Source organism: Pyxicephalus adspersus, chromosome 6 (genome assembly GCF_032062135.1).
Source record: "Pyxicephalus adspersus chromosome 6, UCB_Pads_2.0, whole genome shotgun sequence".
NCBI classification, from domain to species: Eukaryota; Metazoa; Chordata; class Amphibia; order Anura; family Pyxicephalidae; genus Pyxicephalus; species Pyxicephalus adspersus.
The window spans coordinates 34546907-34571530 of NC_092863.1; the positions used below are offsets into that span (position 1 = coordinate 34546907).

The 24624-nt window shown below is 38.5% G+C and overlaps 1 protein-coding gene, 1 pseudogene and 1 gene segment (V, D, J or C); all 3 read right to left on the minus strand.

The window, feature by feature from the left end:
* Positions 1 to 11211: 11211 nt before the first annotated feature.
* LOC140332517 (T cell receptor delta constant-like) lies at positions 11212 to 14925 on the minus strand. The segment is given in 5 exon segments: positions 11212 to 11530; positions 11756 to 11872; positions 13271 to 13339; positions 13779 to 14036; positions 14602 to 14925. Coding segments are annotated over 4 exon segments (480 nt in total).
* A 3991-nt stretch (positions 14926 to 18916) lies between these two features.
* On the minus strand, positions 18917 to 20489 carry LOC140332665 (olfactory receptor 10G4-like; annotated as a pseudogene).
* Positions 20490 to 23325: 2836 nt separating this feature from the next.
* Positions 23326 to 24237, minus strand: LOC140332666 (olfactory receptor 10G4-like). The gene has a single exon (XM_072413859.1). It carries the CDS (start codon positions 24235 to 24237, stop codon positions 23326 to 23328), a length of 912 nt encoding a protein of 303 aa, XP_072269960.1.
* Between the last annotated feature and the right edge of the window lie 387 nt (positions 24238 to 24624).

Sequence of the window (24624 nt, forward strand, 5' to 3'; positions counted from 1 at the left end):
CATAAAATCACACATAGACAGCCCAAATGCAAACTTTAATGTTGGCCTGGAATGTACCCTGAAATATTAAACCCAAAAGAGAAGTAAAATCTGAAACCTTTTAGCATGGTCCATGCAAAGATCAAAAGTGAAAGCCTGCCAAAACTTTTTGTGTCAGTTTTTTTATCACTTTTTGAGCCTTTCTTAGAGAGGTTTTTCCTCACTTCCTTTTTACAGATTATACAACAAGTGAAAGAAAATCCTGCTTTTGGGATAAGTGATAACAAAAGGTAGGTTACTAAATGCTTCCTCCTGTTTCAAGAAGCTGCAAACTGTTCTATGTCTAACAATGTGCCTGCGACATGTGTGACATTTCTGCATATAGTGCTGCTGTAGACAGTTCCAGAAGAGATGAAAACTTGTGTGTATCTTTGATTTTCCCTGCCAGGTTCACCCCACTTATGGATAAGCACAACAAGGGAACTTATATGTGTAATTAATGTTTATAATGTCTGTACAATGACATGAGTATACATAGAGCTATGGTATGGGCAGTGACAATGGAGTGGAGAACTTTGAACTTTCCTGTTACTAATGATGCCCAATAGCCTTTACATATACTACACAATCAAAGCCATAGTCATAATATATAATATTAGTCATCCACGTTTCGGGCCAGTAAAATAACAAGCATGTTGCAATACATTTGAGTTTTCTTTTATCTAACTACCCCATATCCTCTGAAGGAAAAGAGTACTGAACAGTGGTGGGAGAGGGTGGGTTTAGTGTGGAGAGGACGAGGGATAGTCAGCTAGAAGTACATTTATCCTTTCAGAGGACTCTGTAGTTTAGTATTCACAGCCACTGACAGTTCTTAATTGTTACCGTCCAGAAAACTTTCCACAGCATCACCCTTTACTTCTATCAGCAAGACACCAAGAGTATTTGGGAGTTGTAGCATTGCATGGAGGAAAGTTACTTGAGCTGCCCTTTAAATCTTTCCTATGATAGTCTGTTAAAGCAGAACTAAACTCAAAATAAAAAAACACACCTACCTTTAATCCATCGGGAGGTTTCTTAGTTTGGGTACCGATTTGTCCCTTCTGCGCCGCCATCATCTTCACCCTTCTTCCGAGTTCTTCTTCGTACGTCACCTGATCTCGCACTGCGCAGATGAACAATTTTTTTCTCCCATTAAAGAAAGGGCTCCTTCTGCGCATGCCCGAGATTGTAGGACAAGCAGGATTTTTTAGAACCAGGTCAAAAATGGCAGCCTACATATTGTACGGTTTGATTTATTATAAGCTCTCAAGGACTGGGTAAGATAGACTGCTATTTCACCTAGCCATCCCTGTGATTGATTCATCATATCCCACTCCTTGAACTCAACAAGCTTAGAAGCCTCACTACCACACATATCACAGTATTTGCTCTCATGAACTTTAGTTTGCCACATTGTTTTTTGTACTCATATGGTTCACAATTATCTGTTAAAATGTATTAATCACCCTGCACTCTCTTTGCTGGCAATATTTCCTCTCCTCCTCAGTCTGATAACTCTGACTGTCTCTCTGCTCCTTCACTCTCCTGCATCTTTTTACTTTACTGATACTTTCTGGTGACATCTCACCCAACCCTGGTCCTCCCACAGCCTCTCTTTTCCCTACACTTCCAGCAAGATACTCTCTTACCCTAACCTCATCCCCAGTCACCATACCCATAAGTTCTCACCCCCTTTTTCTGGCAGTTTATGGAATGCAAGAACTGTTGGCAATAATTAACCCCCATACACAACCTTCTCCTTTCTAAAGCTCTGAACTTCCTGGCTCTCACTGAAACTTGGCTTTCCTCCTCTGACTCTGCCTCTGTTGCTGCTTTCTCCTATGGAGGCCTGCACTTACACATACCCCTAGACCTGGCAACAAAGTAGGGGGTGGTGTGGGTCTCATTCTCTCATCTAACTGTACATACAGAGTCCTTCCTACCTTGCCCTCTCTCCTTTTTACTTCTTTTGAAGTCCACTCCGTCCGTCTTTTCTGCTCCTTACCTCCTTTTGTTGCTGTTTTCTACCGCCCCTCGGCTCAGTGTCACAATTTTTGGATAACTTTGCATCCTGGCTCCCACACATTCGTTCCCATGATCTGCCCACCCTCATCCTCGGTGACTTTAATGTTGCAGTGGATGAACCCAACCATCCTTCCTCAGCCACACTGCTCTCCATTACCTCCTCATTAAAACTCACACAGAACATCAACGGCTCCACACACATCGCCGGACAAACTTTAGACCTTTTTTTCAAACCCTGCAACCTCACCCTCCTTGACAACTCGCCATTTCCCCTTTCTGATCACAACCTTATCACCTACAACCTATCAAACTCCTGCACCCCTTTGCCACATCCCAGACCTGGTCAATGGCAGAGAGATATCCATAACCTTGACCACAACCTATTCTCAAACTACCTTGCATCCATAAACCCCTCCCTCTCCAAAATCACCTCCCCAGATGAAGCTGCCACCCAGTTAAACCACTCTCTTTCCTTGGCTCTGGATAAAGCTGCCCCTGCCACCTTTGCTACCCTCGCCCTGCCAACCCCCGACCCTGGCACAACAATTACACCAAACAGTTACAATATACTGTTCGTGCAGCTGAGCGCAGGTGGAGAAATTCTTGCCTCAGCGCTGACTTTATGGACTACAAAGCCAAGCTACAAAGCTTTAACACCGAACCCACTGTCACCAAGCAAAATTACTTCCTGTCATTTCCTCTCAAGCTTCCAACCCACGCAGCCTCTTCTCAACAATTGACTCCCTCCTAAACCCCATACCTGCTCCCCCCACAACAACCTTCACTGCTCACGACATTGCCACCAATTTAGAGATAAAATAGATAAAATCAGACATGATGTCTCTGCCCACCGAGCCACTCCAACCATATCCACCCCTTCCACCTGTAAATCATCACTGACCTCCCTCAGCCCTGTTACTGTGGATGAAGTCTCCTCTCTTCTCTCATCTTCTCCATCTACTATCCTTCTGCTTGACCCAATGCCTTCTGATCTACTCCCACCCTAACCTAACTATTCAACTTCTCCCTTTCTACTGGTATATACCCCTTAGCTTTCAAACATGCCATAATTCTCCCTATCCTAAAGCAACCCTCACTAGACTCCTCCCTACTATTTAGTTGCCATCCTATCTCCCTTCCCCTATATGTCTGCAAACTCCTTGAACGCCTTGTCTACAAAAGACTCACCCATTACCTGAGCACCAACTCTCTCCTTGACCCTCTCCAGTATGACTTTCGAGCTGCCCCTTCCACTGAAACAGCCCTTACTAAAGTGGCCAGTGACCTCGTCAGAGCTAAGTCTCAAGGCAACTTTTCCCTGCTCCTTCTCCTTGATCTTTCCTACGCTTTTGACACTGTTGATTACCCCCTTCTAATACAAATCATGCGCTCCATTGGTATCAGTGACACTGCTCTCTCTTGGTTTGCTTCTTATCTGTCTGACTGCTCCTTTCAAGTTTCTTTCAATGGTAATTCCTCCTCTCCCCAAGGTGTTCCCCAAGGGTCAGTTCTTGGACCGGTTCTCTTTTCTCTGTACACCTCCTCTCTCGGTAGTCTCATATCCTCCTTTGGCTTACAGTACCATCTGTATGCTGATGACACTCAAATCTATCTGTCCACCCCTGGCTTGTCTCCTGCAGTCCTGGATAAGGTCTCATGCTGCCTATTAGCCATATCATCATGGATGTCTGACCGATTCCTGAAACTCAACCTGGATTAAGCAGAACTCATCATCTTCCCCCCTTCAAATTCCAAATCTCCCCCTGACATATATCCAACTGTTAACAACACAGTCATTCCTTCCTCCCTCAGGCACGTTGTCTTGTTGTCACCTTTGATTCTGTCCTCTTTTTTCCCCCCCATATTCAGAACATTTCCAGGTCCTGACACTTTCAAACTCCTTGTACCTGCTCTTATCATCTCCCGTCTGGACTACTGTAACATCCTCCTCTCTGGTATTCCACTAACCCAATTCTCTCCCCTTCAATCTTATATGAATGCTGCAGCCAGACTCATGTATCCTTCCCACTGCTCCTCTTCTGCTGTATCTCTTTGCAGTTCTCTACACTGGCTTTCATTTCACCTTAGAATCCAATTCAAGCTCCTGTGCTTTGCTTTCAAATCCCTCCACAGTTATTGTCCCACTTACATTTCTGACCTGGTAAAAAAAACACACCCCCGGCTGCTCTCTCCGCTCCTCTGATGACAGACAACTGACTTCCTCACTCATAACCTCATCACATAACCTCACTTTGTCGATACATAAATGTGTGATAGGCATTGTGACGTGCTACAGTCGAAAGACCTACAGAGCTGAATGTCTGCCAATAGTGGGGTTGCAGATTGGAAATAATACGTATCTACAAGAAATATATGTTTGTATTTTTGATATTCAAAAATGAATTATCTTTTCAGGGCAGATACAACAATGAGAATGTGACAACTTTACCTTGTTTAGCTAAGTCATAAGTAATAAAAATATTCAGCCAAGGGTATATGCCTATACCTCTTACAAACTGTCAAGGTGCACATTCCTCTATATGAAGAATCCTCACTTCTACAATATCTCTTTATATGGCTACCCCAGGCGACTACTGTTCAGCCGAACAGCATCCCTGCAGACATGCACAGTGCTGCACGCGCCTTCAGCAGTCCTGTGGGTGTGCACAGCACGGCACAGCCCAGAGGTGCCTCGCGGGGCATGTATAGTTTGAATTCCCTGTGGCCAAATCGCACTCTTTACCAGCAGCGACCCAGTCTGGGTATTGACTTTGCATGAACTCTGCCTGCCCCGACTTCGGATTGTCCCTGAGTACGCCTTCTGCCTCATCCTTTTGTACCTCGCCTATTGGATTGATCTTTTGTGTTTTGACCTCGGCCTGCACCTGGATTACGGATCAAAGTTTGTTGAAAGGATACCATGGAGTTGGTTGTGATTTGTGTGCCCAGGCGCATTACCTGTATCTGTACAGTGTTATATACTTGTGGTTTCATGTACATAACAAATTGTGGGTTTGAACAACTATTCAGTGATATTCTCCTCTACTTACTGACTTGGCTCCAGTCCAAACCTAAACACCCAATATTAAGGCCTACATTGTGCATTTCTATAAAATTTTTGTCCAAGACTATATACGAAGACACAGGTGCAATATGCAAACATGTTGCCACATTTCATAAATACTAAAAAACATAAAATATATACCTTAAATTGGATTTTCAAGGCAAATAAACCATTAAAATAATTATTTAGGTAAGAGTTGAGTTAGATATAGCGGTCTATACTCATTCATTATTCCATCAGAACTGTGCCACTGCATTTTCTGTATAGTGGATATACTCAGGTATACAGCAACAGAGATTGTACTTGCTCTCTGTATCATCCAGACTGCCCTGTCCTGTGCCTAAATTATGCTGTCAAAGCCATGCATGGACAGGTGCCTGAAAAACATGTGATAAAGTAACCCATTGATATTCATGAGAAGCAGAAAGCTAGCTAGCAAGCACTGTAATCATGATTCCACTTCCAAGAACCTTGACATACAGTTATGCAAAAAGTTCAGCCACTGACTGTAGCCTGGGAACTACACAATCAGAAATAGGTGTTTCAGCCTTATGTATTTTAAAGGATCCTAAATTTGTACTGACTCTAGTCTAGCAAGAAAAAATGATGTTAAAAAAGTTTGTGCCACTGTAAGCAAACAACCTCAAATAGTTAGGGCTTCCTGGGCTCTCTCATGTTCAATAGTATTCAATTTTCTTGGTCATAGAAGAGACAAAAAAATGAAATTGCTAACACCCCCATCAAATGGTGCCCACACATGTCCAAGACAAGGCTTTACCAATTTTTACCTATCCATGGTCAAACAATGTCTGATGATGTCCAGTGCCATTCACTCCAGTGATGGCGGGTTACACATGATCTGGTGCTGATATTGGCATAGTTGCTGGCATCATGCTTGCTGCTCCCTTGTTATGGGAAAACCACCCTGCATGTCTTGGGTGCAAGACCAGGGCTTCCTAATAGTTCAAATAAACCAAAATTTTATTAACATTAGGAAATGTAACACTTTCTGTGCTGAAAATGTTTTTGCTCTCCATGGTGCTGAAACTGTATAATCATAATCAAGTATATGACTGGATTCCATCTAATATACTTACAAATAAATACATACCTCCACCTAGCTTTCTGCTTCTCATGATTATCAATGGAGGAACATGATTGATCGATGGGGAATGATTTTTATACAAATCAAGGGAGGAGAGCACAATGGCTTGTTTTCCTCGCTCCCCTCTCTATAGAACAGAACAGCGCTCCTTCGTACATCTAACACTTTTTGTCGCTGGAAACAATCATGAAGGATCATTTCCCTGGATGAAAATTGCAAGTGTGTACGCAGCCTTAGCCTTACCTCCTGGTACTTCTAACTAGCTTTCATAAATCAGTCTTTAATATCTGAACTTCAGCGGGCAGTGGAGGCCCTGGCATTTGACAGTTGAATGGGGGGATGACCTAGCGCTAAGAGGGATGGGGCTTAATCTCAAATTGGAGTCAAGTCCTCTGACTTTTTGGACACGTCAGGTTTACTTTAGGAAGATCCACTGTGGTCTCTAAAAAAAACAAATCAATAAAACAATGAAAAAACAAAACAATATTGGAGGAACTGTTTAAACTTTGAATATACGATTCCAATTCAATGATAATTGTGAAGTCAACTTTAACTAAAAACGATTGCATACAAACCTTTCCCAGACATTTATTGGCCCTATTCAGAAGTGCCTTGGCATGCCAATGTGGGTTACACATACATTTAAACACATACAAGTACTCGACTGAGAACATGCAAACAACATGGTCTTAAATGAGGATGTGTCCAATAGTGAACAAATTTTTATAGAATTTTTTTTAGAAGTGTATAAAAATGTTGTGAAATGAAAAAAAAGGAAAAAAAATAGTAATTGACTTACTTCTTTACTTAACTGAAACATAGAGCTGATCCAGGCACATGCGTTAGAAGACAGCAGGTAAAGAAGAGATAATTTTGATCAGCAGGAAAATTCAGTAATCTGGTAAAGAAAACTGAGGACATCTACATGGTGAACCACTATGTCCTGTTTTTAGAAAAACTTGTATCCCCACCTAAAAAGTGAGTAATTTTATAAGATAAAAACAGTGCTCTCTGTTAAAAACTGGAGAAAATGCAGCTATTATTTAAAAAAATCAAGTAGTTAGGAAATCTTTAAAAAATAAATGTTACTCTTAAAATTGCCCATGCACCTTTGCTTTTCGGATAACTAGAGTTCACCTGCCACTAAAATCTGTTTACCCAATGCTCTACATGTCATCTGTTTCTTCATCACCAGATGGCAGCAAACGACACTTTTAATCATTATGTCCATTGCTTTCACTGCAGCATATCTGTATTTTCATTTACTCCATTTTTAAAGTTACTTTGACAGTGATATAACCCCTGCCGAAATAGGAAATCCAGAATTAAATGTCTATATGCACTTATAAAAGTTAATTAATTTTACTTTACAATCATGTAAAATCGTCATATAATAGACTAATCATTATGTGCTAAACATATCAAGCACATTGGTAGGTAAGAGGGAACTCACCAGATGCTTTGGACTATGGGGAGCTTTTCTGCAGGGTCAAGTTGCACTTGATACATACAGTCCACTTAACCATAAACCTGGGTTCTCTTAACCTACCGATATCCTATGCTCAAGGTCATTGTCAAGGATGGACTGTGTGGCAAAGTGGGCCCTGGAGCCTACTCAGCTAACGGGGCCCCCACAAGTGTTCGGTGGGGGGGGAGGGGCCCAAGTCAGTTCTGCACAGTGGCTGACTGCTGGCTACATCCACCATTGGTAATCAGATCAGTTTGAATGCATTGGACACATAGAATACAAAGGGAAATAAGTATCCCGTTGAGATCTGCCTCAGGATTACGTGTTTCTGTGCAGCTCCTGGCAGCTGGCATCTTGCCAGCCACTTATACTGCAGTGCTGGTTCTTAAAGAATTCTCCATGGGGCAGGTAGAAGCTACATGGAGCATCTCCCCTGAGACATTGATTCACTGATATGGGGAAGTGGTAACCACATGGCCAGTCTGAACATTATGTTCATAAAATATGCCTTCATGTTATATTTTATTATTATTTGTGATAAATATACATAGCCTGTGCACTGTTGGTTCCTTTTGTGTTTTTGTGGATCAAACAGATGTAAACCAGCTTTGGTATTTTAATTGTGACACCAGGTTTACCAGCGATGATGGGAGGGGGGCTATTTAGGGACTGTCGGGTAAATTAGCGCACATTTTATTGTATATTTAATCAATCGTGTTGAAAATCAGTAAACAAAGAAAAGTTTTTAAAAATATTAGTTTAAAAGTCAAATAAACTCGCTGGGTGAAGGAAAGTGAAAAAAAAAAAATATATCTGAGACTATTCAATTAAATTCAAGAAGAACTCACACAGCCTTCAGCAACTGCTATTTCTTTCAGACATCAATAGTCATCTAACTTTTTAGTCATCTAACTTTTTCTGAAATTCCAGGGAAGGAACCAGCTGGTGTGAAATTAAACATAAGAGTGTTTTCTATCAAGGTACAAATTTCAAAGTTGCCTAAAAATATGACATGGCCCATTTTTTAAGGACTTGACTAGTGAACAACTGACAACTAGTAGAAGATTTTAAAGTTACAAAAACAAAAAAAAAGGTTTCTGATTTAAATGATAAAATATTTAAACAATTTGAAAGGCTAAAAAAGCTTCCTACTATAAAATAATTCCTTTGGTATTTACACAGAAGAGCAACAGGTCTAACTTCACATTGGATTATTGATGCACAAGCTGGTCCATTGCTTTAAATCGGGAAAATAATGGGCACAGATTTAATCCAATTTCAAATTAATGATTTATCAACTGTAATCTTGAACAAAAAGATAATATAATAGAATATATATTAAAATAATATAATTCACCTTCAGGGACTAACCATAGAAATGAAGGATTGTCCATGTATGGCATTAATTCCTAAAAAATGATCTGATGGTATCCCAAGTCCACATCACTATCCCAAACTCCAGAAAAAAAGTATTTTCAGAAATTGGGCCAGATAATATGTCTTCTGAAACAGATTTCTTGCTTAAAATTATTCAGCTTCATTTTTCCAGAAACACAGGATTTAGGCAACTGGTTGTTTTGGCCTATCCTCGTAAGACAATGCAGATACTGAAATTGTGTAATAAACCATGATAGCTAATTATTTTTTTATTTTACTGAATATTTTCATATTATATTTTCAGCCTGTGTTCCAAGAACTGGATTAAGTTCCCCACAGCCATCAATTAGGTACAGACTTTCGAAGTCAGCCTAATAGTAATTGTTGGATATGAAGAATTAACTGAAACTCTAATCAAGTCTTTTGTTTTAAAATCAATCTGATTTTTTTTTCTCCATGTTTCTAATTTTAAGTACAAACATAAACCTTACTTGCCAAGAAAGTTTGCCATGTTTTCAACAGTTATTGCTACATGGCCACCCATTAAATGTTACTAGGTTTATTTTTCTATAGTCACGCTGTATGGTTTAACCACAACTCAGCACCAAAGTTATTCAGCAGAAAACCTCAACACAAAGACTGCATTATATCACTTACTATATACTAATGTTTCTATGGTGACCTCCACCTATATACCGTTGTTTGGTTTTCCTGTGTTAAACGACTACAACGGAAAGTTCTATGTAGATCTAATATTTAGATCATTCATTGGCTGCCTAACAACAAAAACAAAATCCCATACAGGTTTTAAAGTGTGATCCTTATAAGCTCATTAAAACAAGCATGAATAATCAAAATGGTATACCTCTTATATTATCTTATGTTAGCCAACTATATACAGAAGTGAGAAAAACAGCCGTGGTGTAAGAATAGCTCTAGCCCCAATTCCAGAGACACAACCTGCCCACCACCTTGAGCCTGCAATGTCCCTGGGAGACATGGTATGCGGCTCTGGCCAGTGCACCCCCCCCCCCTAAAATGGGGTCCTTCTCCTCACCGGCCAGTGCCGTGGCCCACCTGTCAGATGACCGGGGGTTGGCGACCACTGCTCTAGAGAACTATTACAATTCTTATAGCACTGACAGTCAATTAAGTATGTATGTGTATGGGAGAGGGGAAATGCTGGAGTCCAGGATAGCTTTAGTTCTTCCTTAAATATGCAAATATGCTTTTTGCCCAAGCAGGTATAGGAGAACTGATTGTTAAAAACAGCAGGATGTTTACTTATAAAACTAGCCCAATAAATTACGTTCAAGCATAATTTTACAGAGAAATCAATGATTTGAGGTTAGAGGTTTAAGAAGATCTATTTAATTCACTAGCACTAGTTTCTGACACTTAGATCCATTCCAAAAAGCAATACTAGATATTTTTTTTTTAATAAATGCTGTTTTTAAAAAATCTCATCATCATATGTCCAAAGCAGAGAAGTCATCATAAACATGTAAACTCTACAATTTGGCAAATCCAGTGATTGGAAATGAGGTTAAAAATGTACCCGTTACCTACAATGCATTCACTGGTAATCACCTTCTCTGCTGCAACTTTATAGATGCTGGAAAATGTATAGACGAACCTATCTAGACCCCAGCTTATGAAAAACTTATACAATATCACAACATTTATTTCTGTTCAAGTTGTATTATTTTTCACCAAGATCTTGAACTGATGATGGGAAAGTCAGGCTGCTGCATAAAGTCTTCTCCAATATGTCCTAAACATTCTCAGTGTGGTCTGGACTCGGTGGCCAATGAATGTGTTAAAATGATATCTAATGCTCTATGAACCACTACTTCACATTCTGAGCCTAATGAATCCTGGCATTGACATTTTAGAATTTGGTTGCGACATCAGGGAAGTAAAAAATGCATTGATGAGAAAATCTAAATTCAGGTGGTCAGCTGACCTCATTGTTGGGCACAATGTTATTGAACCTAGACCTGACCAGCCGAAGCAACCCCAGATCATGACACTGCCCCTATAGACTGGGGGAATATTTTTGATCAGGCAGTGTACATTCATTAATCTTCTCAGTCAGTGAATAAAACACACTATAAACTCAGACTGCAGACATTGACAAAATAAGTAACATGCAATTTATTAGATTATCAAACAATATACTTGGCATATGCAAACTTAGCATTGCTCCCCAGACACACAAAACATGAACATTAGGAAGAAATCTACACAATAATCAAAACAAGCCATATAAAATGAATGATTAGATTTAGACTAGATTTCAGAATGGTAAATACACTTTTTCCCCCCAGACTCAACAAAGTAAAGTAAAGGATAAGAAGCCTATATAGTTTAGCTATTCCATAAAATGTTCTTTTGAGGCTGAATAGTAGTTTGTGGTGTCCCGTGCAGAGGATGTGTACTAAATCTCCATATGGTCAGGTGCCAAAAACTGTAAAGAGAGTACAGTATAAACATAATTCTTACTAACAAGTAAAAAAAGAATAATAATTGCATTTTTCTTCTTCTTCCTAATATTATTATTAATAATAATAATAATAATAATACTAAATACAAATTCTGCCTTCTGAGATGTCTTTGCATCCAGTGGCTTTGAGCATGTATATGATTTTGGCATATCTCATATAATACACTTAGCAATTAAAGGAAACCTCACCTTACTTGAAGAAGATTTTCACACTCAGGAGCAGGTTGAAGGCCACAATCTTTACAAACAACACTCTCATCACCAAAACTATGATGGAAAGCTTATTAACTCTTTCAGCACTCTGAGCTAGAAAAAAAGAATAATTACTAGTAGGTATAGTGAATATAGTGTAATTTGTTCAAATCATAGGGCCTGATTTATTTAAGCTCCCCAAGGCTGGAGAGGATACACTTTCCTCAGTTAAGCTGGGTGATCCAGAAAACCTGGAATGGATTTCTTCAAAGTCATTTGCTATTTGTGAGCAAATGTTTCCAGATCCATACCAGGTTTGCTGGATCACCCAGCTTCACTGATAAAAGTATATTCTCTCAATCCTTGTATTGCTTTCAAAAATCAGGCAGGTTGTTGATACTGTTGAGACGACTTGAGCAGCATGTAGAATAGATGCAGGTGGGCTCTTTGAAGCATTGAACCTATGTGTAGACCTGCAAGGCGTATACTTGGCAAATCCTTTGTGCACTGTATAAAGCATGTGAATACGAGTTTAAAAAAATGCTAAAGGCAGTTTATAGGAGACTACTAATATTTGCCCAGAACATCAGAAAAATAACACAAGCCACTAAGACATGTTTCTTGCAAAGCACTGCTTGGAGTATATTTATCCCTATCTTTTACTCAACAAGGGTGGTCATCAAACACTTACATGGGGCAATCACTCAGCATTTCCAATGTTTGTTATGATTGTCACAGTTTGGTTGTTAGAAAACCTTGGTGGGAAGGCAGGGGTTCTGCTAAATTACATAGACATCTACTCCCTAAACCTTGATGGGAAACAGTTACCTGAGAAACACAGGTCAGAATAGGCTGTGGACACAGACCATGACATCCGCCTGTTCTGTTCTATGGAGAGGGGCCAGACAAGTGATCAGCACTCTGCTGTGCTCTCCTCCATTGACATACATGGTGGTCCTGATTTGATATGTTTTTTTGTTAAATTTTGATCACACAGAAATGCCTGTGGTTTGACAACTGCTCTAATAAGTAATGTTTGCTAATAGCAGTCGGGAAGCAGCAGCAGGGGAGGAGTAAAACGACAAACTGAATATTAGAAACTTTTTTTTGAAAGTTTTTAAGATGCATATTTATTGGTCAAAATCCCTGGGATTGTCAGCATTCCCATCATTAGATCATTGTCTAACCTCCAAAACTGGAGCTGAGGAGTCCTTCAAAGGCTTTATCATAGTTGTTCCTAGCTTGTAGTAGGCTTATCAAATACTTTGCAAAAAGCTACTAAATGCTGTAATATGAGCAGATATTTGTATGAGCATGGCTTCAATCTGTCTACTGGCTTCTGGTGTCCATAATGGTATACCATCTTAGATGGCTGGATCTCCTAAAAAAAAGCCTTGAACAAATAGTCTTCTCACACAGATATTATTTGAAAATGTAAACTATGGTACATACTATGTTCTACCATTACTTATCTGTTAACATAAATGTAAAGCATGAGAAGTTAATACGAACCAGAGGTGTCACTTGTTCCAAGACACTTGGGGACTTGTGAATCTTGTTCTCCACCAGACTGATGATCATCTGTTACAAAACAGACATATTACTTTCTGTCTGTCCAAAGCCAGAAATCTTCTTGTGCATTTTCAGAAAATAAAAGTACACCAAATTCCAGTATTACATTGTGCGTAACACTTAGTTCTCACACAGTTCTGCTACCATTGACATTAGGGGTAACAGCTCCTTTTCAGCTCCTGTTTATGATAACAAATGACTAAAATCAATGTAAAGGGACATTTCTCCCACTGATCACACACATAAGGGGATCCTTTTCCTACCAATGCCAATGTAGGTTAGTTTTTTTTTTTCACTGACAACAAGATAAAGGGTTCCTTCTCCCATTAAGCACTTACATAAGATTATCTGTTTTCCACTGAGCATTATGTTTAGTCTTTTTTTACTCTATAAAGTTCTAATTGTTTGTCAATCACATAGAAGATTAATTACATATTAAAACTGTTACCTTTCAAGTTCAAGTCCACCCATTTTCCAAGGTGTTTGACCTTGCATTGAAAGCTGCTTGTCTCTAAATCTTCAACAAGGACTGTGCTGTAAAGCCCCTTCTTTGTAAGGACTGAAGAAATCTCCTTTTGTTGTTTTGTATTAGTATTAAAAAATTCTACACCACTTGGGTAAAAATCCCTCACCAAACAGGCTGTGGAGGAGACTTCCTGTATAGGCATCAAGGTAATCACTGATGGAGCTTTGGGATTCTTCTCATCTTAAACAAAGAGACATAGAGTTTAACATTCTCTGTATTTGCAGATCTTTATTGACTTTTAACATCCCAATATGCATCTATCAGTATAACTTATAAAAATATATAATTATATCAATATATCAACAGTATAAAATATATAATTTCTTTCTTACTTTACTGTTCTACAAAGATTAGTAATATCCAGGTTTATTTTAACAAACACTAATATCTTGGTATATATATATATATATATATGTGTATATAGTCTTTTACACTAATATCATAACAAGAGATTATTATATATAACAAGCGATAAAGAAAAAGAGAAAACAGCACTTACGTGGCTGAACTGTGAGCTTTGTGCCCTTTCCAAAGGTTAGAGCTACGGTCTCTCTCACACAGCAACACATCGCCATCCAAAAACCCAAATGTTAACCCTATTTAAACCAGTTCTATTTCTACTAGTACAAATAAGGTGGCACATATTATAAAGATATTTGTAATATATCTTATTTAATGCAATTATTGCAAATATACAGAATAAAAGTCTTTAGTACACCTACAATTGTATATAACATATTCTTACCTGGTTTGACTGTCAGTCTTGTACCTGTACCAAACATCAGAGATCTGGTATATGTCGTTCCCACAAGCACAATGTATTACTGCTTTGTTAAAAAGAACAAGGCCAAGCAATATGCAAATAATACACAAATCAGAGGATACTAGCACTTCATAGCTAGAAGTATACAACAAAAATCAGAATTCATATGCAAAATATTGCTTATTAACTGATAGAAATAAACACATACTGTATGACTAAAAACATACAGTTAAGTATTTTACCTAATATTGATATTATTTACTATATATTTTCCAATACTGTTGTTTTGCATCTTTTATCCACAATCCAGTCATGACACCTATTTTTCCACATTTCACAATGATATTGTTTTTTTTCCTCTCTTTTCCCCTACTATCATGTCTCCGTTGTTTGTGTCTTCTAACAGTGTGCTCTTAAAGTGGACCTATCATGACATTTTTAACAATAAAGGGTGGATAGCCCTTTTATTTAATAATATATATATATATATATATATATATATATATATATATATATTTTTGGTTTGATGTCTGAAGGACAGACATTAGCTTTTTAAGTTATTGAATTTATTTTTTTTTTTTTTTTTTATTTATACTTTATTGGACCACTCCCTTTCTGTCTTTATTGCTGCAGTGGTAAAGACTGAATGGGAAACCCAGAACCTCCCTGATATATATATATATATATATATATATATATATATATATTTTTTTTTTATTTATACTTTATAGGACCACTCCCTTTCTGTCTTTATTGCTGCAGTGGTAAAGACTGAATGGGAAACCCAGAACCTCCCTGATACATACATCATGTATCCTAGAAGTCTCTGGGCTGCACCTTCGCACATGGGGAAGGGAATAGGGCTTTCTTGCAATGTAAAAGAAAAACGTGCAATTCTCAAGAGGAAATGTCACCCGATCTTGGGCCCTAATCTTTAAAATGTATCCTTAACAATTCCAACGTCGTTCCGGCATCTGTCCGTGAGCCAGTGGGCCGGGCGCTGCCATCTCCGTCTCTTCTTCCTGGTTCTTTTTCCTACGTCACCCGATCTCATCTTGGGTGGGGTGATGTAGCAAGAAAAACCAGGAAGAAGAGACATAGATGGGGGGTATGCGCAGAAGGAGCACCCAAGAGCCTCCCAGGATGCCTGACGTAGGTATCCCGGGCGGCTTTGCGCTCCCATTCATTCTCGACTGCCTAGGAGATTGAGAATTAGCGGGGTGGTGCTACACACTTTTTTTAAAGAGTGTTGTACTTAAAAAAACAAACTGAATTTTTACTTAACATAAAAGGGTTGTCTACCATTTTATGTAAAGTGAAATTTCTGAATTTAGGTACGCTTTTTGTGATCTTCTCTAAATATTTTTTCTACTCTTTTTATTTGGGCAGTCAAGTGACCACAAGTCCATATAATGTGCACTGTTTTAGGGGCAGCAGGAAACCTCTCCTACCTCTTCTCCCTCCAGTGTTTCATTATATGCTATGCGTGAATGAAAAGGAGCAGTCTGGGCCAACATTTTCAGAAGTGGTGAACCTAACAATACTTCAAATTATGCAGCAAGACTATGGAGTTTCCAGACAATCACTGTAAACAGTGCCAGGAAAGAAGAACTAGAAGAATAAACAGGTAAACAGGTACATTCCTAAAATAGTAGTTTAATGAGTATTATAACAAACAAACATTCTTTCTGGAATGGAAATGTAATATATTGTCTCTCACTTAAATTAGTAAAGCAAGAAAGAGGACAACAGTATTAGACTTATCACACTCCAGAAAAGTAACTGTAGTTTTCTCTACTAGAAGTTTTTTTAAACCTCACTTGTAAAATCAACATTAATTTTTTGCATTATAAAGGTTATCTACTGTAGTATAAACTACTCCTGAAATAACAGACAAAAGAATTCACACATCAACACAGCAGACTAAGCCTCTCATTAGATGCCTGCAGTTTACTAGTTCATCTGACTTCATATCCTTCCTTTTCTTGTACACCTGTGTAATGGCATTTAATCACTGTGAGCCTCAGGACACAGTAATAAATGCCTGAGTCTTCTGCTGTAACCGGTGATATTGTCAGGGTGAAGAATCTTTCCTTTGGTACGAAAGTTGCATAGAATCGATGTTTGAACCTTGGTATCAAGTCATCAGTTGTGGACTGGTCATGTTGTATAAATATAATGGAATTGCTTGGTTCTTGAAGGTACCACATAAGTGTCGGATACCCAGCACTGTAAGTGCAATTGAAGGTTACTGATTCCCCTTCTTTACTGAGTAGATCGGTGGATGATTGGGTCACCATTTGACCTGTGGTAAGATCTATAAAAAGACAGCATGTAAAATGATTTTTATATTTACATTGTATTATAACTATATATGTTTTCAATATTTCATTCTAGACCATACCCCAGTATAAAATTTCTAAAACAAATAAAGCACAGACTATCTTCATTGTGATACCACTTCTTCTCTGAGTGAATGAGTGCATTCACGGCATTCACGTCCTCCACAAAACAAGAGATGTAAGCAGTCAGATGTCTTTAAGACGTTATTTAAATATGTGTGAGAAAAGTCCCCCTATTACTGACTACACCTCAAACCTACATGGCTAATATGACACAGCCCACTTTAACAGTTGCTCTTCCTAATTTGTATGTAGAAAAAGGCCTGGTATGACCAAAAAATACAATGTTATTGGTTCTAGATACTAAATATTGCCTAAGAGGCATGAAAAATTACAGCCAGCTCTTTTAGCAATATACAAATTGTAATACACTAAAAGAAAACCTCCCGAGCTACTCATATTTGGCTTGATCCCAAGGAACACTACAAAATTAGATTTGGAGGACACTGTTTTATCCATACTTGCATGTTATGCTTGCGGTAGGAAAGAGACTCCACCAGGTAAAATTTAATAACGAACATAAGGCCTACATGCCTCTGATGATTGTGACTTTCAGCCACTATATAAAAGAATATATTATAAACTATATATAAACTTTCTCACTGCTACAAATAATAATTAGAAGGTAGCTGGAGTTCAAGATGTGGACATGGTATCTACATACCCCTTAAATTAAGGAACCATTTTTCCAGTTCCCTTAGGAGAATGGACATTGGAGGAAGAGGCTCTAAGGGCTGCTGCCATTTTTTCTGACATACATTCTGCAGTGCTTTGTTTACAAGATCAAGTTTTTTTTTTTTACTAGTGAGCAACCCAAAATAACACTGCATACTCTATACTCTATTTAACAAAACTGTATTTAAATGTGTACAATGTTTGAGTTTCCTCAGACACATCTGCACTCTGTTTAAATGTTTTAATGAGCACATGGAAATTAAAAATTCACTCCATACAAAGTTCATCATTCGCTCATTACTATATTGTATGTGTATCTGTTCACCTGTATTTGTTGAACTCTCTTATTGCCCAAAGTATATTTAGTTTAAACAATGGGGGCCTCTAGTGGGCAAAGCTATCTCTACATTGTGTAAGTACAGGTAAAGCGATGACTTAGGCACGGATTGTGGTAGATTTTACTTACAACGGACCTATCACCACAATTTTTACTTTATTTGAAGGGGTAGACAACCATTTTATATGAAACATACATGTGTTTGTTATTTTTTTCCTAAAAACATTTAAACAAAAAAAAAAAGGGGGCCTCCCCTTCTGTCTTCACTACCTATGTCATATATCCCAGGAGGCTTCAGGGTGCAGTGTTAGAAATGTGAAGAAGCAGCTTGTCCCCACAATGAAAAAAGGGACATTCTTGTGCATGTGCAGTGAGATCGGCACACTTTTTTATTTACAGGGGGATATGTCCCCCAATCTTGCGAGTTAAAATGTGTTACAAAAGGTTTAGGAATTACTGTGAATTTATTTATGTGCATATATCTTGGTTGAGGTATATTAAAGAATTTGCACTAAGTCATGTGCATGTGGCTTATGTATGAAAAAATAAATAGCACAGTTGTGTATTTTAAAAACCTGGAGGTATGAAGTTCTAACATCTAGAATTGTAGCAGCATCTAATACCTTGCTTCGACAGACAATAGTTTACTTGCTGCTCTGCCTGCTTCTTCCTCTTACATTCACTCAAGATGATACCAGGTGAAATTCAGATATGTACATGGCTTGCATTTAAAAATACATTTCATGGTATATTAATAATTACATAGCTGCATTGGTTTAAGACTTTTAAATTTACCTGTACTTTCAGCTTTAAGTTTCTTTTTAACAAAAACAAACTGTATAACATCGGTGTAAAAAATTTACATAAAATATTGGGAAAATGTTTAAATTAACATATTAATTTTTTTAAAGGCTTCCTTTACTTCTTTGTTTCTTAGGCTATATATAATTGGGTTTAGTAAAGGGGTAATCACTGTGTAAAAAACAGCCACTGTCCCATCAAAAGCGGTTTTAGAGTTGGGATGCATGTAAATGAACACACAGGGAATATAAAACAGTTATATGAGAGATAAAGGTGGAAAAAGCCTTATTCCTTCCAACAATTGCTTTTAATCTCATTATAGCTAATATAATATTTATGTAAGAAGGTATGATCAGAGGAAAGCAAACTAGGGCAATTGCTGCAATATTAGCCAGTATCATAGTTTTGTTGGTTGAGGTGTCAGCACAAACCAAATTTAGCATGGGGATTATATCACAGAAAAAATATTCTATGTCATTAGAGTGACAAAATGGGAGGCGGAAGGTTAGCACAGTGTGAGTAATAGAGTGCAGAGACCCAGCCAACCAAGATCCGAAGGCAAGACACATACAAACCTGCCAGCTCACCGGGCTGGTATACTAGTGTTACCTAAAATAATGACCACAATATCTTCTGAGAAACCAAACACAATATCTGTGGTTTAACCTAGGCTTTAGGCAATGTCTTTTTTGTTTCTTGTCCGTTCCTCTGATCACTTAATATATAAGCCTTAAGAACTCCATGGAGAAGGATTTTGTTTGCCATTCTAGCAATAAAAATATCCCAAGAATACTAGTCCTTATTGTAGGACAAATCACTTCTGCTTTATTTAGCATAGTGCAGGCCCAGCTTACATTGAGCGTTAAGCTGTACTGTAACACATGTAGTGTATTTCTGGTGAAAGAAACACTCAAGAGAAAGGAGTGACAGAGAGATGGGTTTATCGCTATGTTACTTTTACTTTCCAGTCACACGGTAAATGGTGGGTAGTAGACTCCACATCAAAATGAAACTGCAGCAGAGAAAGATCATATCCCTCCACTGGCAGACTGGGCCATGCTTTGTGGCACAAATGTGTGAATCTCAAAAAATAGACAAGTACACTAACCTATTGGTAGGTAAACCAACTGTGTACTTAACTGTTTGCTTGGAGTTCAGCCTAAAGAGTGTCTGGCATTAGGAAAACCTCTGTGTAATTTGACCATCATGGTTGCAACCATTCCTTGACCCATATTCCATTTCCGGTCAGGTGGCAGGGATGCTTTACCTGCTAATAAAAATAACTTCTTTCATCTGAGCCAATTACATTTTATTTGTTAAGGCAGAATCTTTATAATTAGGCTCATTCTTGGTCTGGGGTGAGCTGGTGTTTGTTCTCAGCACCAATCAATTAGCTTGCAGGTAGAACCACCAGATCATCATTGGCAGGAAATGTTTTGTATTCTCTGCCCATAAGAGATACACTCTCTGGAAGGTCAGGGTCATGCCTTACAGTGGATTACCCTAGGGGGACTTCAGAGCGTGCATTGCAATATTCTTCAGGCTTTTAAAAGTCTGGATCATGGCTTACAGTGGTTGACCCTGGGAGGGAAATAGAAAACGTGACTTACAGTGGAAGATAGTACTCTTCTGGTTCCCCCATCTCCCAGCCGCATGGTTGCCAGCCACAAAAGTTGCGTAGATTAGCCAAGCTGGGGGGTTCTGTTGTATGCTCCACTTGATATGTCATGTGATCCAAGTCAAATAACAGATCACACACTATAAGTGCCAAGCCTGTTTGTTCATTCTTTTCCTGGCTGCATAGATTTCCTAATGGTCTCATTGGGTCTGATTTATTAAAACTTTCCAAGACTGGAGAAGATAGACTATCATGGGAGAACCTGGCTGATCCAGCTAGTGTGCAATGGATCTGGTTCAGAATTTATTACATTTGCCTACTAATAGTAAAGTAATAAAGTAGTAAAGTAAATTAGGCTTGCTGAATCACCCAGTTTCTCCAATGATAGTCTATCTTCTACAGATTTAGAGAGATTTAAAAAATCAGACCCATTGGGGTTTTTATAAATTGCGCCCATTGTCTTAATGCATTGGGTTTCGTTCAGAATGAATGGCACTGCAACTTGCTAATGCATGCAACATGCATTAACATGAGTAGAAAAACAAAGTACAGCAGAGGACAGGTGTGAATAGGCTATAAAACTGCAAATAAACACCACACCATGATATAGCACTATGCTTCACGGCAGGATGGGCAGGTATATTGGGCACCATTGTATCTGACATTGAACTGGTAGCAATAATTGCTTATGAAATTAGTCGGGTATATTGGGAGTTAAGGTTTAAGTAACATTTTAAGGTTTAGGTTAACATTTTTTTACCTGTTCCTGCAGCAAAAATCAGCTTTCAATGCTGTCTGTTACATCACCAGGCTTAAAAATACTTTTGAAGCAGCTGATGAGATGTGGTTTCTGCACATAGGCACCCCCTCCCACAACCACATCTCCCAAAAGCCAATTCCCTACATAGAGTGTGTGGACAGACTTTTGGGAGTCAAGTTAAGTAGTCCATGAAACATTGTTCCAGTGGTGCTGTAGAACATCTACCGGTATGTGTTTTTTTCTACGATCCAATGATTTTGGTTATCTGTTTTGGAATTATATGGTGTCCACTTGACTCACCTATGAGTGGACCATTGACTACTGTAGAACTGTCATCTTAAGGAAGGACTACAGTGGTGGTGAATTTATTTGATGCATTAGATATTGTTATTTTAGTAATGGAACAGGTCAAGCCACAAAACTGTCAAAAACATATACATTGTTCACTCAGTACAGCAGTTCAAGAAATTAAAATATCAAAATCCTAGCTGTTATCATATTTTCTATAAATTATATTGGTTGGTTACATTATTCAATAAAGAAATGATGTTTTGTGCGCATTTGCTATTCCTAATATGATGCAGATTAGATTACACTTAGAAAGTAGTCATGTAGAAACCCTGAGTGTTCACAAACCTTTTCTAACAAGCTGACAGCTTGGGCACTTAAATATCATGTAAACCAAAATCCTATACCTCCTGTTATATATTACACTACCCATTGCTTAGATTGTAAACTCTATTGGTCAGGGTTCTCTCTTTCTGTGCTATTATTTATACTTGTCTATTTTGAAGGTTTGTCATCTGCATCCATTTTCAGTCCTGGACGTAGTGGACACCTCTGGGCAGTATGGGCACCCATTCCCAGTCCTCTAAGAGTAGAAAGGCAAAACAAGATCGCTCATGCAACTTTCCAAATGGCGCCCGCAAGCCTAGCGAATCCTGCAGGCCCCTCCAGCGTGCTAGAAACCCGGCCACACTTCCAGGATGATAACAGCCCCCATCCGACTGCACCATCAGGCCCAGGTATGAGTGGGACCCAGGGGGATAACCTTCCCAACACCTCTGGCACTACCCTAGAGCAACGCAAAGCTGCCCTATATAGGGCTAAAACGCCTGATTTTGTTGATTTAAGTGAGGAGCCATCTCCCTCCCCTGAGTTGGATCAGTCACCATCTCAGTCAATGACAGTGGACCCCTCGCCACCCGATATTGCAGTGCCTTCTTCTTCTTCCTCATTCACCTTGGAACACTTTCAATCAATATTACATAATGCATTGGAAGCTCAAATTAACAGGTTGGCTGCACGTTTTACCAAGGAAATGAAGGAGGTTTACCATTGCACTGCACAGTTAGAAGGCTGTATGACTGACTTCTCCACGGTCTTAGAGGGCCATGAAGATCCAATCTGTGCATAAGGGGCCTCCCAGAGCACATTGTGGATTTGTCGTCTACTATCTTAGCTCATCTGCAGGAATTAGGCCCAGATGTACCAGTTGAACAGCTTGAGATAGACCGAGTGCAAAGAGCTCTGACCAACCGCCAACCAAAGGGTCCACCTTGTGATGTTATCATCAAGTTCCATTACTATCGTACAAAAGAGCACATTCTCCGTTGTTCTAGGGAAAGAGAGCCCCTATCCTTCCAAGGCCATAATTACTATGTCTTTGTTGATTTGGCACCCTCAACAATTCAAAATCACAGATATCAAATGGGTTGTAAGTTGATAACATTACTGCTGAAAGGGAGGCAGTGCCTTTATCTTTACCAACCTACAATAGGCAGTGCTGGCGAGAAACTATGCAACAAATTTACAATGTTAATACATAGTTTGCTTCAAAAATCAGCCTGCATTAGGTTTACACTTACACACATGATCCAAGGGTCCTAAAATAAGTCCATATCTTGCTAGCAGTGTTATTATGCTCCTGCTCAGTATATACTCTAAAAACTCTAATTTACGATAGAATTTTTTATTTAATCAGCAGACCACTCTTAATCATAATAATCATAATCACTGCACTAATTTGTGCATTTTATAGCTATATAAACAAAATCATATCATATAACAAAAATATAACTAATTCACATAACATTTCGGAACATTTTTCAAATTAATATAGTAATTTCTTTAAGGCTGCCTTTACTTCTTTGTTTCTTAGGCTATATATAATTGGGTTTAGTAAAGGGGTGATCACTGTGTAAAAAACAGCCACTGCTCCATCAAAAGAAGATTTTGAGTTGGGACGCATATAGGTGAACACACAAGGAATATAAAACAATGCTACCACTGTTATATGAGAGACACATGTAGAAAAAGCCTTCTTCCTTCCATCAATGGTTTTTATTCTCATTATAGCTAATATAATATTTATGTAAGATGTCATGATCAGAAAAAAACAACTTAATGATATTGCTGCAATATTAGCCAGTATCATAGTTTTGTTGATTGAGGTGTCGGCACAGACCAAATTTAGCACAGGTATTATATCACAGAAAATATAATCTATCTCATTGGAGTGACAAAATGGAAGGCGGAAGGTTAGCACAGTGTGAGTAATGGAGTGCAGAGACCCAGCCAACCAGGATCCGAAGGCAAGACATATACAAACCTGCCAGCTCACCAGGCTGTTATAGTGTAAGGGTCGACATATGGCTACATAGCGATCATAGGCCATGATGGTGTACAGAAAACACTCTGAACTTGCCAAAAAATGGAAGAAGTATAACTGGGAGACACAACCGCCGAAAGGAATAGTTTTCATGGACAGTGTGCTCTGCAGTAACTTGGGTAAGGTGACTGAAGACAGGCAGATATCCAAAAATGACAAATTTGCAAGAAAAAAATACATTGGTTTGTGAAGAGATGGCGTTCCTTTAACCGTGCTAATGAGCAGGCCATTTGCAAACAAAGTGGAGATATAAATAACCATGAGAACCAAAAAGAGAGGAATACTTAACCCATTCATACATGGAAGTCCTTTAAGGATGAATCCTGCCAGGAAAGAAGAATTGTTTCCATCCATCTATTCATCAGTGTTAAATTCTGAAAATATTCCAGGAAAGGACGTATTTTACACCGGTGTTGAAAAATATGATTTAGTTTCAGGATCAACTAAATAATGGTCTTGCTTGATTTATATATCTGCTCTGTTTATCACTATCAATATAATAAATGTTTGAATATAAAATAGAAATATGCTAGTTAGCTCATCCAGCACCTCTTGAAGGAGTAATAACTTTTTTTCTGAAACAAATATACCAGTATTGGTAAATTATTATAATCATGACAACCTAGCAGGAAAGAAAAATACATTATTGGAAAATGTTACAGAAAGGTGGACTCTATTTCCCAAGCAGTTTATGTAATAACTAATAAAAAATATCTTTTGAGAAACAAACACATTATCTGT